This window comes from Rhodamnia argentea, chromosome 1 (assembly GCF_020921035.1).
Source record: "Rhodamnia argentea isolate NSW1041297 chromosome 1, ASM2092103v1, whole genome shotgun sequence".
Taxonomy (NCBI): Eukaryota; Viridiplantae; Streptophyta; class Magnoliopsida; order Myrtales; family Myrtaceae; genus Rhodamnia; species Rhodamnia argentea.
Window position 1 is genome coordinate 23,415,957 of NC_063150.1, and position 22,997 is coordinate 23,438,953.

Here is a 22,997-nt window from a genome sequence, read left to right on the forward strand (position 1 = left end):
CCCCCTCCATAATACCTATGCCATCATGCAAAAGAACAACATAACAGATAAGTAAAGAATTCAATATCATCCAACAATATCGACAATGTCATCATAGTTGCATCATCATAAAGGAAAAAACCACAATGTCTGAAATACATAAGTTATAGAGTGACATCAACAACATCTACAATACCGACATTGTCATCATAGTTACATCATAAAGAAAAAAACCACACCGTCTGAAATACATAAGTCATAGAGTGACAAAGCTAAATATAATTCCTAACATGGTTCTCAATATCTACTTAAAGAGATTCAATAAGTCCACGTCTCCTTTCCGTCCACGTCTCCTTTCCGGCAGAGATATGATAAAGCTTCTCTCCGGATAGCATTAAGGCATGCTTGGTTCACGGCTTTGCTTTAGAGATTCTGCTCCAAGTCGGGCATGCCATTTAAGACAGCAATCACTGCTGCTATGGAGTATGGGTCTACAGGTGATGTGGCATGTGAGGTGACGGAGCCACTTGTTGTTGATTGACTCGTCTTGAATTTGATCATATCGTGAATGGCTTTGCAACAGGTATTAACATCAAATGTGTTACTCTTTCTCCTCCTTTTGGAATTTGGAGTCCTATCCAACTTGTGTTTCTCATGAACTAGGGTGGCAGCCACGTCAGGTGTAAATACTCCATCATCAACTTGGTGTTCATTAAATTGCTTCGGATCACCTATTGCATCACCGATGTTATCATCACCGCCATTGTCGGCTCCCTCCGATACCACCCTATCTTGTGCATTTCCCGCTACATAATCCCCAGTAGCATGTGTATCTCCAAACACAATACACAGATCGGGATAATGAGGAAACCCTTCATTCTTGAATTTAGCCCGGTCACTATTCTCTTGCAATTTTCGCAATTAACATAAGTCATCAACACAATCAAAGCTTATATCCACAATTAGAAAAAAATGACCCAAGTAAAGTAATACCTTGACATGAGTCTCCCATACACTCGGATCATCCACAACCACCGTTTGTTTACATTATCCCATCCAAATCCAGTCTGAGAAAGAAGCTTCTTGAAACTCATGTACAGTTTCCTCGGTTTGTTTACCCTGTTCTTCACTTGAACTAGAGTGTAAGGGAATCCTGTCTGTTTATTGAATTCTGCATGTATGTTCTTCCACCCAGCTTTGTTGTAGGTAGAGGTGGTACGATTGCCTTTTTTGACCTCTTCTACCAACAAACTTACTAATAGATTGGACAAAGGTTCGGTCCACTTTGCTACAAATGCCTCTTTATGGGATGTGGATGCCATTTAACCTTAATTAGTGACCATCAAATGAGCCCGCTCATCAAATGCAGTTACATTAATATCAAAGGCAATTAAAATGACCACAACGCATCACCAAACAATATCAAAACGGTACATGGACTACTTGCACAGAAAACACAATTTGGCAAACCATACATCAATTTTGCACAGAAAACTCATTGTCACTACAGCAAATTAAAATCACAACATCAATTACTTATTGCTTTCTTTTCCTCGCAAGCTCCACCTGTTTAAACCACGGTAAAAAATGAATTAGAACTAGCTCACCAGTTCACATGGCCAGAACAAAAAAAAAAAAAAAAAAAAGGCTTGACTCAGGCAAGCGTATGTAATAGCAACCCAACATTGCAGAACAAAAAAAAAAGGCCTAACTCAGGGAAGCATATGTAACAACAACCCAACATTGCAGAACAAAAAAAAAAAGGCCTGACTCATGCAAGCGTATGTAACAGCAACCCAACATTGCAGAACAAAAAAAGAGGCTTCAAGTGAGGAATCAAGCAGGTATTGCATGAAAATTGCAGAAAAAGACTATGTAACAGCAGAGATATCAGCGGTGATAGAGAGGGGGGGTGGCGTGGTTAGAGGGTGGGGTGAATTGAGCTTGAGATTCAAGAATGGAGTAATGGGTTGTGCGAGGTTATCTACGATTCGCACCGTCCACACCACCTATCGGCCTTTCCGCTCCATTTTTCCGTCTTCACGCTAACAAAGAAAACCCAACTTTGAAGTGGAAATCGACTGACTCTGATTCTGGAAGAGAAAGAGGGGAAGGTAAAGCTTTGCACGAAAATTGCAGGCGAATGCGAAGACAAACCTGGGTATTGAAGATTCTTCTCCTCTGCTCCACAATTCCTCCGCCGCACTGCAACGTCTCGCGATTCCCTTTCCGGATCTCACTCGTGGAGCCCCTCCGTCTGCCTTAGCGAGAGCACGATCTGCGTGCTCGAGACGCCAGATGAAGCTTCGATCTAGAAGAAAGCTTCGATCTGAAGGCGATCTGCAAATCAGGGCAGAGAACGACCAGAGAAGGCAGAGAACGACCGGATAAGAAAGCTTCTGCGTTTGCATCGCGAGGAAAGAGAACGACGAGAAAGAAAGTTATTTCCACTTTCTGTTTCAGAAACAAAAAAGCCACTTTTTCCTATTTCTCAAATCTCACCCAAATCTATTTCTCAGCAAAAAATCTGGCCCGGAAATAAAAAAAATTATATTGCGTTGTCAAACACATTTCTAATTCAAACTTATTTCCTGAAACAAAAAAATAGAAAAATAGGGAAATAGAAAGACATTCATGCACCCCCTTATCGATTGGATGCACGCGCTGCCATGGTGCCATTTTGAGTGGGGTTGGTGGCGATTGATGGGCCGAATCTAAGCAACATTTAGGCCAGATTCACAGCGTTGTTCTAAAGTTACTAGGAAAGGACTTCCCTTACGAAACCAAAGAAGAATATGGACGCATTAGCGACGGGGTACATTCGTTGATTTCTCTTTAGTTGAGGACAAACATTTGTAGGCATCACTATTCTCGTCACGATCGCGAGGTTCCAGATCATGGTACTCGCCATTTCGTCTTTTCTAACTCTGTTGTCCGACCAAAAAAAAAAAACTCTATTGATCTCTCAAATCAACGTGCTAATATATGAGTCATGCCAGTAGACAATTCGTAATTTTTTGTTATACTATTTTTAAAATGAAATAATACGTACTTATGTGATGAAAAGTCGATTGCTCGACGATTTGAATTTCTTGATAGCGGGTTATTGTTTAGAGGTAAATTACTTTCTTTTTCTCGATAAGTGATTCCAAGGACTCAGCGAGGCATATTACAAAATTTATCAGAGAAAGGCCTTAAAAAAATTAATCATATTGTAGACAAATAAAAAGAGAAATGTTGCTTTTCCCCACCGAATCTGGAAACGATATATTGGAAGATAAGAGGCTGACGTACGTGTCACTTGTGGTGGTGACGTTGAAGATTTTCTGTTTTCTTTTTCTGTCTGATTATGTATATATAAAGCCAAAAAAGCAAAAAAGAGGAAAATGAAGATGAAAATTAGTTGTCTTGTTGTCGTGTAAGAAGAGAATAATAGTAGCCAATAGTATTATTCCAAGACAAGTGACCTTAGTGGACACTAGGAACCATATTCCATTTTTTTTTTTCCACACCTTAGTCGTGGTTTTATCAAGAAAAAATGACATAAATAGTTTCTGAACTATAATCGAATGTGCATTGTGGTCCCTCGACTTTTAATTCGTTTAATGTGGTTCATGAACTTTAACCTAATATGCGATTTCGTCCATGAACATCTAATTTATTTAGTGTTCGAACTAGTTTCTAGATTATATGAAAAATTATTCAATGTTGTCCCTAGTCCCTAGACTTAAATTAATGGAATGATAATATTGGATGCCTTCATATAGCCCATGGACTGGTTTGAACATTTACCAAAAATTTAGAGATCACATTGAACAAATAAAACGTTCAGGGACGACATTACTCATTGAGCTATAATTTATGGATTACATTGCACATTCGATCAAAGTTTAGGAAAGCGTCGATATCCCTTCTATCAACTATCACAAGTAGTGCATACTCACGCGTCTCCTTAGCATAATCTTCCATGAATATACAGTGAAAGCATCGATTTTCAAAAATAGTTAATACCATTAAAATTTTCAAACGAATAACTCGTGGCACATTTATTTAAAGTTAATTTTTTGGTCTAAAAGCATCTCGTCGACACACCATTTATGCAAAACCAATTTTTGTCTAACAAAAAAAAAAAAAAAACTCTATGACATGTTTACCCAAACTCATTTACGTCTAATAAAAAAATGCTCAAACTGATATTTCTGACCTGAATCTACCCTCCACTTAAACGTACACATACCAACACCGTGTTAGATTTGTCATCCTCCACGTCAGATCCGTCTTGTGAGATCTCTTGCGAGGCAGTGATTAGTTTAGTTTAAATGTCTCATGGAGTACCGATTTCGATTATTTTTTTTAATATATAGGGCAGAAAAGATTATTATTCGGGTCAATTCTTGTTACTCAGGATCCAATGAACAACTAAATTAATGAATTAAAAAGGAGAAACTCGTGGATGAAAATTAGCCTTCGAAATTGGGACAAGTTGCATGTAACTTCATTTGAAAGTAATGGCGTGTATTGGGATGTTGCGTGGAAATTGGCGTATGAGCTGGTGAAGATGAGGCCAGTCGTGGATGCGTGTGTATGAACATTGCACTATATTAGTTTTCTTGCCATCCTTATGTCATTTCTTTTCCACTTTTGTGTGTGTCTATCCTAAGTTTCCTCTTCTTCTTTTATACTACTAATAATAATAATAATAATAATAATGATGATGATGATGATGATGATGATGATGATGATGATGATGATGATGAAATTTCATGTATCAATAATGTGCCGGTGCTCACACGCCTTACACCCTTAATTATCAATTGTATATTTTTCTTCCGGCGGTGTATACCCTTTGCGTGTTTATGGTACTAGGGATCCCGAAATCTACACGAGACCTCAGACGAAACTGTTTTAGGACTTACTTAGATCCCTTAAATATATATGTTTCCGCCTTTTTGTGTGTCTATCTTATGTCTCATCTTCTTCTTTTTTTAAATAATAATAATAATAATAATAATAATAATAATAATAATAAAGTTTCATATATCAATCACGTATCACTTTGTGGCTGCCGTAGCTTATCTTCACACGTCTGATGGAAAGGAAGAGAGCTTGCTTGTAGTTTCTTCCACCTTTTTCTTTTTCATTTTCGCGAATTTCTTCCAGTTTTTTTTTTCAATCGTGCTAAAAAACTTTGTGTTATCTTTATGTTATATAGTTTGAATGTGAAGGTGAATTCAATAATTTGTTCAAGAATGACAAGAGCTCGGAGTTAAGGGCATGACGTAGTAGAAATAATATCTCGATATATAATTTTGCATGTACATGTATCCACTATATATGATCATCGAATGAAAATTTCAACAGCAAATTTTCCTGCAGGAAAAAGTTTCATTATAAAGTCCCGACACGGCGCTACGACAAGTATTAATTCCTAAATAATGGATCATATCACGATTTAGAACTCAAGAAAAGCAATTAGAAGGAAAATTTTAAAATTCACGCCACTTTCTAAAATCGGATCTTTCCTCTACAAAAACTGTCATACTTTTCTTGCAATCGCGAGAAATGTCGATACATCAGAAATCGTGAAATTTTCTCTTTTGTTAATCGCTCGACCGATGCCTTTAAAATACGTAAGAAATTTTTTGCGTTTTTTTTTTTTTTTAAGGATATTTAGTAACTTCGAAGTTCAACTCCAATAAATTGAGCTTTTAATTTGGCCAAAAAATTGCCAATATATATATTTTGGGTCCTTTTTGATAATCTACTGCAAACTGTCTCTCAAATCTCCCAGCGAGGCTCAGAGAGCCAAGTCAGGGGTAAAATAGTCATTCTATCTTCATCTCCCCATCTTCTCTATAAATAAGTTGCTGCGCAGATCTTTGAATCAGCCATATCTGTCAGCTTCTCCCATACTCTCTCTCTCTCTCTCTCTATACTACAACAAGAAGAAGAAGAGCGACGCCGTTTATCCGCTTTCTTCCAAATACAAAATTCCCACGACCCTCCTCCTCCTCCTCCTCTTATTCTTCTTCTCTTTCGTTGCAATACCGGACATGGGACTCGTCACCGAAAATGCGTCGTCGTTCATGCTGGACTTCCTCAAGCGGTGCGGCGGCCACGCCGTAATCGACGGCGGCTTCGCGACGGAGCTCGAGCGCCACGGGGCCAATCTCAACGACCCCCTCTGGAGCGCCAAGTGCCTCATCACTTCACCGCAGCTCGTCAGAAGAGTAAGGAAAAAAAAAAAAAAATCGTTCCTCCTCCGTCGTGTTTTTGTCGGGAAATCCTTTTTCGAAATTGAAATTGGTCGTTCGTACGTATTTGTTGTTTCTTTATCGTGTTTGCTCGAGAATTCACGGGTCGAGTGAAATGGTGGGATTTGGGGTGTTTGGAAGTGGAGGGGGGCGATGTTCGTTTAGGCATGTTAAGATGGTTTTGGTTTAGAGATTGAAGAAAAACATGGTCTACTGGGTTTAGTTTAGAGTGAGATCATGCAAACTATGATTTTCTGTTTTAGCTTATTTTTATTGGGAGATTCTTAAAGATTGCACCTTGAAAATGATGTGTTCATTAATTTTTCCTATTTGGCATCTGACTTTGAAACTTGAGAACGAGCTATAATGTCATTAAACCATGTGGCTACCATATTTTTTACTGTGTTTTGTGCTCTGCAGAAGAATTTATTCGTTCTGACACTGACTTGGATAAATATGTTCTGCCCATCTAAATATATAATGGATTCCTTCGGAAATTGTGGGACAGTTGTCCTTTCCTGCTCCAATTTTTTTTTTTTTTTTGGATGAAGCTGCCAGGTTTAATAGTTGAATGTGATATAAAACCACAACTAGATTCTTCATTACTTTAAAGACCTGGGAAGGTGTTGTACAGGGAGAAAAAAAGAAAAGAAAGAAAGGGTTCTGGGAAGGTGCTGCTAGTCTGGTTGTATGTGAATATTATAATGTTCCAGGATCTTTTGAGAAAAGAGTGAACCCTCTGGCAAAATAGGCAATATTCTGGACTTTGTCATGCTGTGGACAAAAATGTGAACAGCACTAGTACTGTTAATCTCACATGTCCTGTCCAAAAGCAGAACATAGTTGTCCTAATGAAGTATGCGGGTTTGAGCCCATGTGTAGCCATGAGGAACACAATGTAGAAATCTATCCTTTCTCTTAATATTGTGTTTGCTGTGCTCCACATTACAGGTTCACTTGGACTACCTTGAAGCTGGAGCAAATATCATATTAACGGCATCTTATCAGGTACGACTATGATCTTCTCAATACTCATGCAAAACATTAGCCATAATATGGATTATTGGATGTTGATGCTGCATGAGTTGTGTGAAAACGACAGGCCACAATTCAGGGTTTTGAGGCCAAAGGATTATCGAGAGAAGAAGCTGAAAATTTACTCAAAAGAAGTGTTGAAATTGCATGTGAGGCAAGGGAGATATATGAGGAAAAATGCACAAAGGATTCATTAAACTTCACGGAAAATGGAGGAATCAGAACACGTCCTGTTCTAGTCGCAGCTTCTGTTGGAAGCTATGGAGCTTACTTGGCTGATGGGTCCGAATATAGGTAAAGTTTCTATTTTATTTATTTTTATTTTTTTTACTTTGTAATCTGAATGATCTTGTATCTCAAACTTAAGTATCCCAGTAGACTTGCATTTGCAGAGGATGTAGAGGTCTGAATATCTTGCTTGCATGCATTGGCTACTGATGATTTATGTATCTTCAAAAGAATACATGTTATGAGCAAGCATAATAAATATTTCAAGATAGTGCCTACAATAACAACTTTTATTTCTGCTCCATTCTATAGTGGTGACTATGGAGATGCAATTACTCTTGAAAAATTGAAGGAATTTCACAGGAGAAGGGTGCAAATTCTAGCCAACTCAGGAGCTGACATAATTGCATTTGAAACTATTCCAAATAAGCTGGAAGCAAAGGTATGACTTGCAGTAGTTCTGCATTGTTGGCATGAGGTGGCAAAATTCTCTCTTTCTGTGTATGTCGTATAGTATTGTAAAGTAATCAAGCCATGCTGACTATGGAGCTCAGTCATAGCCTTTAACTTCTCGGTGCTGTGCTTCTCAGTTTTTGCTATGTGTGGCATGTACTGTTCTTCATTTAAGAAAAGCTATACATTTCTGTTAATAGGCTGCTGTTTGGCCCTCGCAATTCCTTGAGATCTTCCTTATTTTGCTTGTCTGAAGCGTACAGTCGTAGAACAATGCAATAGAGGTATCGAGTAAACTCAGCTCTATATATTTGTTCAGTCCACAAATCAATCACTTCTGATAGGATGCCTTGATATATTTTCACAAGGCATCACTTACTGTGATGGGTCGTTGGGCAAGCATAAAATTGTTATAGATTCTTGTTAATATGCTGCTGTTTGACCCTCGCAATTCCTTGAGATCTTCCTTTTTTGCTTTTCTGAAGCCTACAGTGATAGGACAATGCAATAGAGGAATCGAGTAAAGTCAGCTCTATACATTTGTTCAGTCCACAAACCGATCTTCTGATAGGATGCCTTGATATATTTTCACAAGGCATCACTTACTGTGATGGATCGTTGGGCAAATATAATATGTCCAACCGTGTCACTGATGCAAAACTAAGTCATTTAGTAGCTTGTCCAAGTTTGCTAATCAGGGGTATCCCCTTAGCGACTATCATATAGCGATTTCGTCTGGTGATTTGCCTTCTTGATGCAAAACTAGATATGCTTTCTAGAATTGGTGGATTTGATTGCTTTGCACCTGTGGACGTCATGTGGTCATGTCATGCTGCCTTGATGAATATATTGGGTAGATGTACTTATATTTCTTTTTTTATTGCAGGCTTATGCGGAGCTTCTTCAGGAAGAGAATATAACAACCCCAGCTTGGTTCTCTTTTAATTCTAAGGATGGAATTAATGTGGTCAGTGGTGATCCTTTGGTGGATTGTGCATCCATTGCAGATTCATGCAAGCAAGTTGTTGCCGTTGGGATCAACTGTACCCCTCCGAGATACATTCACGGGCTTATAACTTCTATTGGGAAGGTATAAACTGTAAATCCGATTCTGCGTTCTTTGTTTCCTTTTTAGCCTATTACTCTTCATTATGCTCGGTGCTCTGTGCTATTCTTTTCTTAAGAACTTGTCTAAGTGAAGTATTAGAGAAATTAAATATTAAACCACGCCTTCATCTAATAGCTTAAGTTTTTAGAACAGTTGGCGGTGATCCCACAAAATTTCACATGGTATTAAAGCAGGAGGTCTGGAGTTCAAATTTTTCCAGGCCTTATTTGTCTCCCTAATTAAATATTTCCACGCTTAGTACTAGGTAAAAAGACCAGACTAAGCGTGAGGGGGAGTGTTAGACTAATTAAATATTAAATCACGTCTTCATCTAATAGTTTAAACTTTTAAAATAGTTGGCAGTGGTCCTATAAAATTTCACATGAAGTCACAAATTCTTTTAGTTTTCTGATTTGGCTTCAATGAATTTGGCAGGCAACTGAAAAACCTATTCTTGTCTACCCAAACAGTGGTGAGACATATGATGCAGATCGCAAGGAGTGGGTGGTAAGTTTTTGCTCGATATACTTGTGTGTACACTTTCATTGCTGCCTTGGTGATCAGTTCTCTACAGTTTCTTGTTTGTGATGTTGCAAATTAATTAATTCTAGGACAATTGTTTTCGTGCACCAATTGTTTTTGTACAGCAGCAGATGAAAAAAAGAAGCACCTCCTGTTGTTGCTGCAAAACCAGAATATTCTGAATGCTTTGAAAGAAGCTTCCTTCGAATGATATTGAATTTGATCCTGTTAATAATGTGCTGTTCAAAAGTCAAATAAGTTTGGTTAGGGATTCATCCTTGGTTAAAGAGATGATAAAAGTGATGCAAAATGTTTCATTTGGTTGCAGCCGTCGACAGGAGTGGTAGACGAGGATTTTGTGTCATATGTAGGCACGTGGCGTGAGGCCGGTGCTTTACTTTTCGGAGGTTGCTGTAGAACTACACCAAATACCATAAGGGCCATATCTCGTGCTCTCTCCAACAAATCTTCCGCTTGTTCCACTCTAAGCTCCAATGTAAATAACAAGTAGCTAGTTCTTGAGAGCTTTTTCGCTGTTTTTCTTCAAATGCTGTTTTATTAGCTTCTCTTCTGCGGTGTTAAAAGATATGGCAAACAAGAGCAATCAAGCGTAAGGTGTCTTGAGTTCTTTTCTTCTCGTTTATGCGTCAGCCGGCTTTGTGGGAGTAAGATAAATGCACATATATTCTGTCTTGGAATCTGTCGATTATGCAATAAAGGGTCTATGTAGTCCCATTGAACTTGTCTAGGATTTGGTTTCTATAGTTTTCAAATTTCAAATGATGGGCTTAGAACGGAGCACTGACGAGATGTAACAATGGTAGTTATCATATAAAGCATCGGATGCTTAATAACTATAATTCGAACGCAAGACAATAAAGTCTGAAGATTTTATTTTAACGATGCTTTGTGTCGCAAAACGAAAGAATGAGTACAACACCTTTAAATTTATTGCACAACTGAACTGTGAAGCATTTTATTAGCAGATGTTGGGCAAAAGGTATCGACAGTATAGGTGTGAAACCCTTTTGCAAGAATTTGACTCATTATGACACTATCACTTATGACATCATGAGAAGATACAGCGAGAACCTAGGCCTTTCTAAATGCAATAACATTTCAATCGTGAGCATGTTTAAAAGAGCATGTCAATGCTTGGAATGATATGTGCTCCATATTCGTTGATCAGATGAGGAATCTTTCTCTGATTCATGGCTGCTGAAGCCGGAAGGACCATCAATATATGCAAGCATAGGCATGATCCATAAAAAATTGTCCTCCATTTTAGAACACTCGGTCAGATGCATCAAGAGAAAAGGAAATGGGAAAAATAGAAAGCAGCCGTGACTACGTTCATAATTTCCCAAAGCAAAAAATTCAAAGTCCTTGCAGGAACGATCCCAACAAAAACAGATAATGCCTGCTAGAGGGTGCACGAAATCCATCCAGAAACAGAATTTTTGTTCCAAACCTATTTCTGGAATAGAAATTCGTTTGGTAACACAATTCTATTTTTCTATTTCTGAAACAAAAAAATATTTCAGAAATAGATTTGAAGAAGAAATCAGAAGCAATAATTTTCTACTTTTCCGAGAAACAGAAATAGAAATCTCACTTTTTCCCAAACACTCGCCGCCACCGACCACCACCCTCTCCCCCCCCGCGGCCGGCCGCCGCTGCCACTCACCGTCGGCCGGCCGACACATTTTTTAGAAGTAGAAATTTTATATCGTTATCAAACACATTTTTCTGTTCAAAAACTCATCCAGAAATGGAAATAAAAAAAAACTATTTCTAGCCAAAAATCTATTTCTGAAACAGAATGGTTATCATTCACCCCCTAAAACTTCGGTAGTCAAGAAATTCACAGCCGCCGCTATCAAGATCAGGGCATCGAGAAACTGAAACTTCAATGGAAACCCCTTCATAAAGAGGAGAGAGATGAACAGAAAAGAAGAGGACTTATTTATACACATCCATCTGGTTCCGCCTCCAACTGCATTAACTAAAACACAAAAGGAGCATCCTCAAAAATATCGGTACACCAGACTTTTCAAAGACTCGAAAGGGTGCAGTTCAATGATTAAGCTATAGACAAGGAAAGCAGTACAACAGTCTAGGATTATTGGGTAAGCAAAAGGGCGGGAAAATGGGTCTGTGAGCATGAGGTTCATAATTCTGGGAAAACAGAATCAACAAAGGTATGGTACAGCGGATCTGACTTCCACAGCTTAGCAATGTAATAGTGAGATGATGTGCGCCGGTGAATTTCTTCAACAAGCCAAATCATTGCTTCGGCTTTAGCAGGATGGATGATCATGTCGAGTGGCACATCTTCAGCCCCCGAGCCGATTCTCTCTTGGTCCCACTGCTTAAGGAGGGCATTTGTGAGGTAATGCAATGGTTGTCCATACAGTTGCTTGACCGATTTGCCTAATCCCATCCAGGTAGTAAATGGAATCACGGAGCCACGGCCGGTGGGTACTGAGATCTGGTTCATGTACTGCTGGTACATTTCTGCCCTTTTGATCAAGTCACCTGCAAGAACGTTTATCATCAGATGCCCATGCCTTAGATTGGCAAGGCTGCATTGATAATCTGTTATATAACCTCTATTCTGTATACAAGTACCTTCAGATGTCGCACCTTCGAAATTACGTTCTACTGGAACAGCAATTGCAGGGAACTTGCCACGAGATTCATCAGTAGCCTCCATCTCAGAATCCAAGGAAGAAGATCCATCGGATGATATTACATCCACCTGGTCACTCCATGGCTTAGCCCTTTTCATTTTATCTGGACAGAAAAGGCCAGGAGCGTTAATTAGTTGTCAGCTGCCAACAGAAGCCTCGATCTTAGCTGCAAACTACTTGAGCAAAGTGTTGCCTTGGTACAGGCAATCTCCTAAGCGGCGCCTAAGTGAAGGTGATTCAGGTCAGAGCAGGCAAGGTGACCATGCTTTGGCTCCCCTTGCCTGAGTGCCAGCAACGCTTTTGACAATACTGACTATGAAGTAACGTGAAGGCAAAAGCATTGCCTTTATTAGAGAATAGATAGATCATCTCCCCTGTAGAAAAGCTTGACTCGTGATGAAAACTAAATGAATGCAGAAAAAAATAATATCTACACAAGTACTAAAAACAGTGAAACGACGAAAAAGTGATGCAAGTGGCTGTTTATTCTTCAAGCACACTACAAAGAAATCCTCACATGAAATACATCATATGCAGCCTCGGAATCAGATCACATTAGGAGAGTAGCCAAAATATAAATGGACAAAAATGGAGTGTCCTTTTTTAAGCTTTAACTTCTATTGTCTGCACACAGTTTCCACGCTGAAATTATAAGGCATTCAAAGGAAGAAATGGCAGAAGGAATAATGCCAGTGGTTATTCATTCTCTAACATGACAGTGCAAGCATCAGTTGTCAAAACACATCCAGCCATTCAATTGAATTCCAAACAAAGAGGAGCCTAGATGTGAAATGGACTATCTTCCTATAACTTTAACACCTTGTATAGTCATGCTAATGCCACACTCTATTCACAGCACAGGTCAACTTCTGTAACCAATAATAGAATAGAGGAACCATTTGAGAGACATTGATACTGCAAATTCCTTTTAATAACAAATAATACAAATCTGAATAGCTTTTTTCCTCTCAAACAAAACTAAATCTTCTCCCCCTTTTTCGCCACTGACATTAGCTTCTCAATGTGCTCCTTTTGTTTTCCCATGCTCATTCCATCAAGCTTCTGTACCAGCATTTTGCATGTGGTTTCCCAAGGGACTATTCCTCTCAACACCATTTCTTCAAAGAACAAACAAGCCTCCTCAAGTTTCCCAGATTTGCAAAGCCCACGTACCAAAAGAGAGTAGGTTGAGACTTCGATACTGACATCGTTTTTAAGCATGTGGTTCAACAAAAATTGAAGAACCTTCATTCTCTTCTTTCTGCAGCACATCTTTATTAGAGATGCATATGTCTTGAGATCTGGCTTACAAGAATCTTCTTCCATTTTCTTAAGAATCTTCAAAGCAGTCTCTTCTCGTGAACACGTGCAAGCAGCCGCAATTACTGTGTTAAATGTCAACAAGTCTGGTTTAACTCCTTGCGTCCCCATGTCTTCATATACAGCCCACGCATCCTTAAATCTACCAGCTTTACTCAAGATATAAATCAATGAGCTATAAAAGGAGGGATCCGGAGCACAACCAAAGCTCTTCATATTTTCATAGACCTCCAGTGCATCATTTAGTTGCTTTGCTTTCCCCAACCCTTGCATTAAAGTAGTATATGTCACCGTATTTGGCGAACAACCCTTTTTCTTCATTTCATCCAGAATGGCATTTACTTTATGAAAATCCTGTTCACGACAATACCATTCGACAAAACATGTATAAGAAATAACATTAGGTTCAAACCCTTGTTGCTCCATCTCTTCCAAAATTTTTCTTGCATTATCAAATTGTTTACATTTACAGTACCCATGTATCAGAATATTGTAACTATGGATATCACATGGAATACTTGACTTAAACTGCAAAAACACTTCACGGGCATGCTCAACACTATTTTCCTTAGCCAATGCATCCATTAGCACATTCATTGCAGCAATGTCCCTCTTGACACCAAATTGCTCAATTTCTTTGAAGGCGTCTATTGCATCTTGGTACTTACCTGCTCTAGCAAGCCTTCTAATCACCTTACTCATAGTTGCCAGTGTAACATAACCTTCTACTATCTTCATTTCCTCCACCAAATTCCACATCAAATGGAACTTACTTGATTTCCCTAGTATGTCAACCATTAGATCACATAACACAGATGGATGATGGTGACCCATTTGGAGTTTTGCCCAAGTGAAAACACCAAAGGCTGGGATCCAATCATTGTTAAATTTCTTCAAAATTCGCTCAATCATACTGCTTGAAGAACCAACACCACTAGCATTCAAAGCTGCGACAACACTATCTGGTGATGAATACCGGTTCCTCAAAAGTTTGCAGACTTTCTCAACATTAATTTCTTCTATGTCACTCGATGTAACCTTGGCAACTTCAATACGACCATATGGCCCATAACTCTCAACCCAAGAAGCAAGGGAAGGGATCACAAAATTATCATCTGCATCAGGACTTCCATGGCTCTTGTCATCAAGGAACTTCACCCAACTTGGGATTTCCGGTGACTCATTTCTCTCAGGCGGCTTAGTGACAGTACAAAAGGAGTTGCACAAGTAGCAACTTGAAGCAACATACAAATCAGTCTTTCTTTGAGAAGCCGAACAGGACAAAAGCTTTGCAACGTGGAACTTTGAAAGCATTTTAGATGGCCAGACCTGGATAAGACAGAGATTGCTCAGAAACAACAACAATTGTTGCTCGCTCATGCAAACAAAAGGTTTTTCCCCCTTGACTAATGAAACCATTGAGAGTAACCGTTTGTTCTAGACAATATACAAACCCCACTGAAATCAACTCCAAAGTTTTCAGCTAAAACTGATGGAACTATAAGCATCGGAGCGATGAAAGCACTGCTTCGTCCACGTCAATCCTCTCCAGGCTAAAACCTTGGCATGCTCTGCTTTTACAAAGGCAATTTGGGAGTGTCCTGAGTCCGCACAATTCAACAAAATGCGAACCATACAATTAGCTATCAGCCGACGCGGATGCCCACAATCTGGCTCATGCAGGCGAAGATTCGCACCCCCAATCGCCGCAAGGCAAACAGGTTGCTTCGCTTCGCCCTGTCACCCCACCGTATATCAAAATATCACCTTTCTTCTCTGTTTGAGAAACGACGGCCACGACAACGACAACGAACATAATTAACACAATTTGAATCATGGTCAGTGCAGGTAATCAAGCAAGAAACATTCACAACTCGAAGCGTGTTCTCTCCCGACAACCACAGCTGCTCACAAATGGGTGAAGGAAAAATGAAAAGATCGAACTACAGCCAAGAAGAACCTGCTCTGAGCACCTGGTGGTAACCTAGTCCGAGAAGAGCAAACTAGCTACACGCAGAGAGAGAGAGAGAGAGATTACCTGAGCAGGGAGTAAAGCGAACGAAGGACAACTGAAGGCGACGCAACTTCGAGCCTCGGCGTCGAGCGGGGTCGGCGGCCCACTCGAGGGGCGGAGGGTGGTTGGGCGGCGGGTGAAGGAGGGCGGAGGCTCCGTGCACTGTGTGCGAGTTAAACGAGTGAAAACAGGGTGGACAAACTCATTCAATTACCTGCAATTCGAAGCGGTGGCCCTATAGTTATTTACTTTCCTCTTTACTTAGGTAGGATTTACTTACCATAATTAAGAAAAATGTATCTCTTGTATTTACAGACACTATTTATTGTTGGATTTTACTTCCATAAAATTTGGTTTTGTCAACAAAGAGAAATTTCTAATAAATCTATTTTTTTTTTCACATTATCGAGCAAATTAATGAGTAAATTGTCAAGTAGGATTTATAATTTTTTTTTTTGGACATAGACCATTTTTTACACAATCACTTGTTTACAGATTTTCACTTTTTTTGTGCATATTACCATTGAATCCCTTCTTGTTAGATTTATCTTATACTCATAGATATATAGGGAAAATTTTAAATAAATGCATGAATTGCTTTTATTTCTCAAATAAAGGTTTGGAGTAGATTTCGTTTTAAATAAGGACCTTATTTGAAATAAAGAGAAAACTTCGAGCCTTTATTTGAAACAAGATTTCCTCAGGCCCCCCCTCCGCCGCGCGCGCAAGCACACACACACACACACACATATATATATATATAATGGGATGATCGGATGAAGCAAAAAAAAAAAAAACCCTCATTAAATATTTTAAAAGAATAAAACCCTCTTTAAAGATTTTCAAAATAAAAACACAGTTACATTCTTCAATATGAAAATTTAAGTAATAAAAAATTGCATGAAATAACTTTTTTTTCTGAAAATGTTAGTGAAATCTCATTATTTTGGATTGACAAAAATTAATATCATTCTCGAAGTGTTTACAAAAAAAAAAAAAACATGTCTCATTGTGCATAATGTTTTTCTCCTATTCCTAGATGCTTTTATAACATTTTACATGCTATGTGTAAAAGTATCTCGCCGAATAGCGAGAAAAAAAAAAGATAACTATTTATTGTAATGAGCAGCCATATAGAGCATGTAAGAGTTATAAATGTATCTAGGAATAGAAGGAAAACATCATGCACAATGAGGCATCCTTATTTTATTTTATTTTATTTTTTGTGTAAAAGTATCTTGCCAAATGGTAAGTAAAAAAAGATAACTATTTATTATAATGAGTAGTGATATTTGATGTTTACTCTAGACTAATGGAATTATAACATGAAAAATTCACCAAGAAAGTGACCTTTTGAGATAAGAGGGACAAAATAATAGACGAATGGTTATAAAGGTAAATATGAAGAAGAGACTTTTAAGCTTATACTATGTAATAGAATTTGTCTTCTCTATTTACGATTGGCAAGATACTTTTACATGGAGCACGTAAAACGTCATAGGAACATCTAAGAATACGCTTTTAAAAAATTATTTAATACATTAAAAAAATCATGTGCAATGAATAATTAAGACAACCAATCATTCTGACCCAAAAAAAAAAACGACAATTAGATCCTAAATTTGAGGGCAATTTTATTTTTTTAGTATAAATAGGGTGGATTTAGTCATATAGAGGGTGTGAATAGCGCTATATTAAATAAAATATTGATCATATAAACTCGATTACAATGATATAATTGCATGAAACTTTTATAAATTCCCCCGCATTTCCAAATAATTTAAGTAGTAACTTGGCTTTATTGCTGTCGATCTTTGCATGTACATGAATGTATTTGTGCTATTTTTTGACGTAAAAACAAAAAGATTAACAAAAGCTATAGAATAAAATTCCTGCTACATGATTGGACAAAAAATGTGATCAACCAAAGAATTACATTATAAACTTCTGTAGATCCATACACTTGCAATTGCAAATCTGCACAACATGTATCTTTGCTATATTTCTCTCTGATTGCCAAGGGCAAAAATGAGAATGTCAGCGGAGTACTGAAATAATGTTTTTCCCCCATAAAAAGGCCTTTAGGCGTTGATGGGCCGGGCCGGGCCGAGCTGCAGATTACTAACATAATTTTTTTCCCTATAAAAAATGCCTTAGGTATTGATGGGCCGGGCCGAGCTAACTGTCCGGATGGTGATACCCAGTCGAGATTGGAACAGATTGACGATGAAAGGCCACTGAGGAGTATCATTTTCATAGAAAGAGGCAAAGGACTTGGTCAGAAGTAGCACATTATCATAGCAAATATCCTCTTCTAATCCATATTCTCTCTCCACATAAACAATCATTGGACAATTATGAGGTGGAGTATTGGACAATGCTATGGAAATATTCTCCTTTTCCAAAGTTTGTTTGGTCTAGATCTCAAGGAACATTTAATGCTGAAGCTGGTAATCCTCCGATATTGTCATTCGGACAACACGATACATGTGTTTTGAGCATTAAGCCAAAGGTTGGTCTATCTCGACCACCCGTGTTAAGTACTGGCCACTCATGAATTGCCACGTAAGAAATTTAGACTTAGTTATGTCTTAATAATGTAATTTGTCACGTGATAACTTTTGAGTGGTGGGTGGTGCACCTAATAATACGTGATCCTCATACCACCTAACTTTCTGTCTCGAGCATTATCATCTCATTTCCAAAAATTCTATATGTTCAATACCTTGTGTTGGCGAGATGCACAAATCGAGCTACATTTTCCGTGCACATTCCCTAAATCGCAACATCAGAAAGGGTATTATGAATCACATAACTCGATCGGTGGGATCGCGAGAGGTTATGACTCCATGGAGCTAGAAAGGGAGCCCTATGATATTGAAAACGACCTCTCATCAGACAGTGGGATGCCCTCACTCCTAAAGCCCCCAACATCTAAACAATTAGGCCATCAACTTCTCCACATCTTTCATCAAATTAAATGCATGAAGCCAATCCAAAAGAGGGCATATCTTTCATGGCACCACTTCCCAACAGGGAATTAAATGCAAGGCGTGGGACTTCATAGGGGGGAAGACAAGACTGAGAAATGAACAACCACCTCATGATGATCTTGGTGGCCAAAATGGAAGGTGAGTGTGGTATAATGCTCGAGATATATGCACACATGATACATTGGGGAAAAAAGATTGAATGGCCACCACAAGATTGTCAAAAGAGGGGATTGGAGTGAGTGGCTCCTCTGACCTTCTCCTCTTTTCTTCTTGTATTGAGATGCCCCAAATTGGCCTTTCACTTCCACATCCATGTCTTAAATTCCCATCAACTGTCAATTAGGCGTGGGGTGGGGCACCGGCTAAGGTTGATGGACAAACATTCTCTTCAATTGTCTATCCCTTCATGGCCCGAAGTTTTGTCCATAGATTGAACAAGTGACATTGAATTTAAGCCCCCTTGGCTGAATATACGTATGTGTACAGATGGGCGATGAGGGAATCGCGTAAATTATTTGAATCAAATAGGATGCATACATACATCGATTGAATTTGATTTGATGAGATTGTTGATGTGCGAATTTTGTGCTCTTTGTAAGAATACCTTTATCCTAATTGTAAGGTCCGGTGTGGATATCAAAATTGTTCCCTTCTGATTATCTAAGTAGTCAGGCGAAAGGCTCTGACATCATAGGGTGAAACACCAAAAAAAAAAAAAAAAAAAAAAAAAAAAAAAAGAAAAAGAAAAGCCAATGCTCTGATAAAATAAAAGTTGGATAATTTATCCATGTGGGTAAAAGAATCGATGTGAGATTTTTGTTGTTGCAAACTCCCTTATTTAAAAGATTGATATTCTTGTTAGTATCGGCCATTTTGCTAGCCAATACTCACCCTGTTCCATGTATCATTCGGTCCATTCTAGCCCCTTTGTCACCCTAGAAGAGTGCTAGGAGCCGGACCCATGTTCAACCTCAATCTTGCTTGGGCAATCACCTCCCACCCTCATCGGATCAACTTCAATGTAGTCCAATCTTTAACTGCATCGACTGGGATAGGTGACTAAACGGCAATAATTTGCAATTATTCCGACTCAATCCATGGGGACCATTTGAAGGTGGCCTTTACTTTTGAACGACATCATAAGCCATTTCCATACGACTTTAGAGTGGGGGTGTCAAAAGATATCCCGAACGAAAGTTTTAGCCTCTAATACCTCGTGAAATTTAGTTTCCATAACTTGTGGAGTATCTCTCTCGTATCTAATCTTTCATTTTCACACCAGCATCTCCCTTCAAAGGTTGCCAATTCTCTCGTCAAATTCAGAACAGTGGTCCAAACCCCAAACGACCAACGAACCCGACATTCTCTTTTGGCCGTTCATGGAGTTTGGCTCCACTTTGGAGAAAAGAATGGTGCCAACTATTAGAGACACAAAAATAAAATTTATCCGGAAAGATAATTAAGATGAGCAATCGAGGAACATATCTCATCACTGTTGACCGACCAACGACTAAATCATTCGAATGGCACAATTATTTGGAACTCAAGTAAGATTTGGTCTTCTTTTCCCCATATAAAGCAGGGGGTTGGTTGTAGTCTCCAACTTTCAAACCGGGATAATCATGGGTTTTACTCATTATTGCCAACTTTTTTCACCTCACCTATTCGGTCCGTCATGTCGCCTCATTTCTCGTGACGTTTTTGTGATTATTTTAGCATGAAAATACATCGCATCTATATTGGTGCCCGGGGGCATGATTCTAATCAATGTACTTTACAAGTAACTTTAGCAAATGAGTTATATTTGATGAGGAGGTTATGTAAACATGTGTACATTTTTCGCGCGGCGGTGTCGCGATAAATTGCATAGGACTGTGGAAGAGTTTAGTATTCCGCGATTTTCACAAGTTCACTTTTGTGTGCAACGGCTGTTTATATCTAAGAAGTGCTCTCGGGCATTGATTTGTCCTTCTTCCTCAAACTGTATACTTCTCGTTCCGTTTTGTATGTATGTCACTTATTAGCCCAAAGATATGTGCTCTTAGGCCATACTTTACATGAAATAAAATCGAAAACTCTCAAAATTTACGCATAGAATTTATTTTAGCCGTAATTTTTTTCTTTCTTCAAACGTTGCTCAATAGATTTTTCGTGAATCACGCGGTCCCCTTTAAGGAACCAAAAACATAATTATCAAGCATGCAAGTGAACAATCCACAGAAAAAGAGAGACATGCGTCTTAATCAAAAGAATGAACTGCGGAATCAAGATGGCTTGATCCAAGCAAACGCTAGATGCTCAAGATAACGGCATGTGAATAGAGAGTTTCGGCAGGTCATGATGCGAAACCCTAGGATAAAATTAAACAAAACAAACAAAAAGAAGACCGCCAAAACATTGCTCAAAATCAGATAAAAGCGAAACCCTGTGGCAAGACAAAAAGGAAAAGGCAAAGAGGAGTAGAATTATGGGGTGAGGATGGGAGTAATCAAAAGCCGCAAAAGGCAAAGCGATAGAGAATCTGAGAGGGAAATCAAGAACCAAATGTGGGACTTCCTCCTCCCTTTGACTGCCTCGTAAATCAAGATTTTGTCCTTTAGATCGAATTCGACAGTAGTATGAAACTGTGCAAAGGGGCAGTTTAGGAAGGCGAAAAGAGAGAAAACAAAGAAAAAGCAAAAGTGGGGCACGATAAGCCATCCAAATCTTCTTAGAATTCCATGTGCTTGTGTTGGTTTTTTTGACCTAGTTTTTCACGTTATCTCATGCATCTTTGGAGGACGACCCAGATGGGTCCGAGGCTGTGTGTAAATACTTTTAGGTCAGCCACTAGTGAACTTGGCTTTTTCCCAACGGCTGCCCTAGCACGTACCATAATGGGTTCAATGATGTAATGATTATCCTCGTCTTTATTGTTAGAAGAATCAAGAAAAGAACAGTCCCATGTCACGTCACCTATGGTTGCTGGAATTATTTGTTTTGGCGAGTCTACTCAGAGAAATCAGAGGTAGAGGGTCTAATTTTAGAACATTCCTGTTTTGCTTCTTCCCTTTTTTATTTTCATTTTCGGCTTAAGATAGGATTGATCTTTTTTGTTTGCTTGGTTCTGCTATAGTTTAAGTGATACTACTGAAGAAACCAGCCTTTTTTAAACCGTGAGAAAGGCTATGCAAGCTTTGCACTTCATGCATCCATGTTGGATATTTACTAAAAAAATTGGCTTCTTAACTTACTGTTTGAGATTGGATTAAAAAAAAATTACTGTTTGAGAGAGGAAAGAAGGAAGGAGGGGGGGTCAAGTATAAGCAGCTAGAAAGGAGAGATATTTAGGGTGAATGATTTTGGATGCTGCCAAAGATCTTACCATACTCTACTGATTAATCTACAATGACATGGTTGAAAGGAAAAAGAAAGTATATACTATAATGCTTATGTCTTACCTCTGGAATTGGTGAAATTGATTGAGGTCTCTGGGAATTTTCAGCTCAAAAATTAAAAATCATTGTTCAAACCCCATAAATTATGTATAAACTGCTCTAGATCAAGGGTCACATGCACAAGTGAAAGGCATGTATTTAATCAATTCATGATACTTGTAAGGTGTTTCACGAGTTTTCAAGTGGTCGGTCCTCTATAATCGTATCTCTGTGTGTGTATACACACACACTTTTAATGGGAATTAATTGAGACTCTTTGAAAACCTAACTATTCCTCGTTGGATGTGGCAGTCCTCCTGCTCCCCACAAATGAGATTAATTATTGGAGATATATGGTTCCGTGCACATATGAATCACCCCAAGAGAATAAGCAAGTGTTGTGATTTGAACTCTCACCTTGAGTAAGGAGGACGAACACGCTTACCAGTTGAGCAACACGTTGGGATGCTAGACGTTGAGAGTGAATGATGTGTTCGCCATCTCTCTACCTCCCTCCGCCTTTGCCATTTGCAAGCATCGATGTGATGTCCCCATTGCCAATGCATCCGCATGATCGCTATCAATTGGAGGCCTCTAGTCACATTGTTGTGACGCCACTCTCACTGTTTGTCTCTCTCCCTTCCACTATCGGCAAATACGAAGGAGGCTACAAGGTTGGGATAATTCCGAACGAAAGTGTGGCCCTACCCCAATCACATTGGGCCAACGCCATTAGATCGGGGCTACGTCGGCATCTTAATACGATAATTGATGGTAATATTAGGATATTTAGTTGATTCAGTATATCTTTCAAGATTATGCATATATCTCTTTTGATAGGTTTGATATTATCTATTTCTTATTACATCTGTTAGTTTTCTAATAAACTCTATAAATAGGCTCTACATACTCTTTTATAGAGATATTGAAGTATACATAAATTCTTCATTTCACTTTAGATCTTAGACAACCTTCTTCTTTA

General features: G+C 38.7%; 4 protein-coding genes across 5 annotated transcripts; 1 reads left to right on the forward strand and 3 right to left on the reverse strand.

The window, feature by feature from the left end:
• Positions 1-402: 402 nt before the first annotated feature.
• On the reverse strand, positions 403-1,301 carry LOC115750300. The gene is made up of 2 exons (XM_030687566.2): positions 973-1,301; positions 403-877 (listed from the first exon to the last, which is right to left on the reverse strand). The coding sequence occupies exons 1-2, from the start codon at positions 1,299-1,301 to the stop codon at positions 403-405; spliced, it is 804 nt and encodes a 267-aa protein (XP_030543426.2).
• Positions 1,302-5,756: 4,455 nt separating this feature from the next.
• LOC115750333 (homocysteine S-methyltransferase 2) lies at positions 5,757-10,217 on the forward strand. Its single transcript, XM_030687613.2, has 7 exons — positions 5,757-6,209; positions 7,185-7,241; positions 7,336-7,562; positions 7,809-7,938; positions 8,836-9,039; positions 9,493-9,564; positions 9,908-10,217. Exons 1-7 carry the CDS (start codon positions 6,033-6,035, stop codon positions 10,088-10,090), a joined length of 1,050 nt encoding a protein of 349 aa, XP_030543473.1. The 5' UTR covers positions 5,757-6,032; the 3' UTR covers positions 10,091-10,217.
• A 1,304-nt stretch (positions 10,218-11,521) lies between these two features.
• LOC115750322 (protein RDM1) lies at positions 11,522-15,763 on the reverse strand. Of its 2 annotated transcripts, none has more exons than XM_030687596.1 (3): positions 15,631-15,763; positions 12,211-12,375; positions 11,522-12,117 (listed from the first exon to the last, which is right to left on the reverse strand). In XM_030687596.1, exons 2-3 carry the CDS (start codon positions 12,368-12,370, stop codon positions 11,750-11,752), a joined length of 528 nt encoding a protein of 175 aa, XP_030543456.1. In that variant the 5' UTR covers positions 12,371-12,375; positions 15,631-15,763; the 3' UTR covers positions 11,522-11,749. The 2 variants fall into 2 exon arrangements, with proteins under 2 accessions (XP_030543456.1, XP_030543457.1); XM_030687597.2 differs by lacking the exon at positions 15,631-15,763 and adding an exon at positions 12,484-12,599.
• On the reverse strand, positions 12,653-15,756 carry LOC115750321 (pentatricopeptide repeat-containing protein At3g22670, mitochondrial). Its single transcript, XM_030687594.2, has 2 exons — positions 15,631-15,756; positions 12,653-14,921 (listed from the first exon to the last, which is right to left on the reverse strand). The coding sequence occupies exon 2, from the start codon at positions 14,904-14,906 to the stop codon at positions 13,251-13,253; it is 1,656 nt and encodes a 551-aa protein (XP_030543454.1). The 5' UTR covers positions 14,907-14,921; positions 15,631-15,756; the 3' UTR covers positions 12,653-13,250.
• Positions 15,764-22,997: the final 7,234 nt, after the last annotated feature.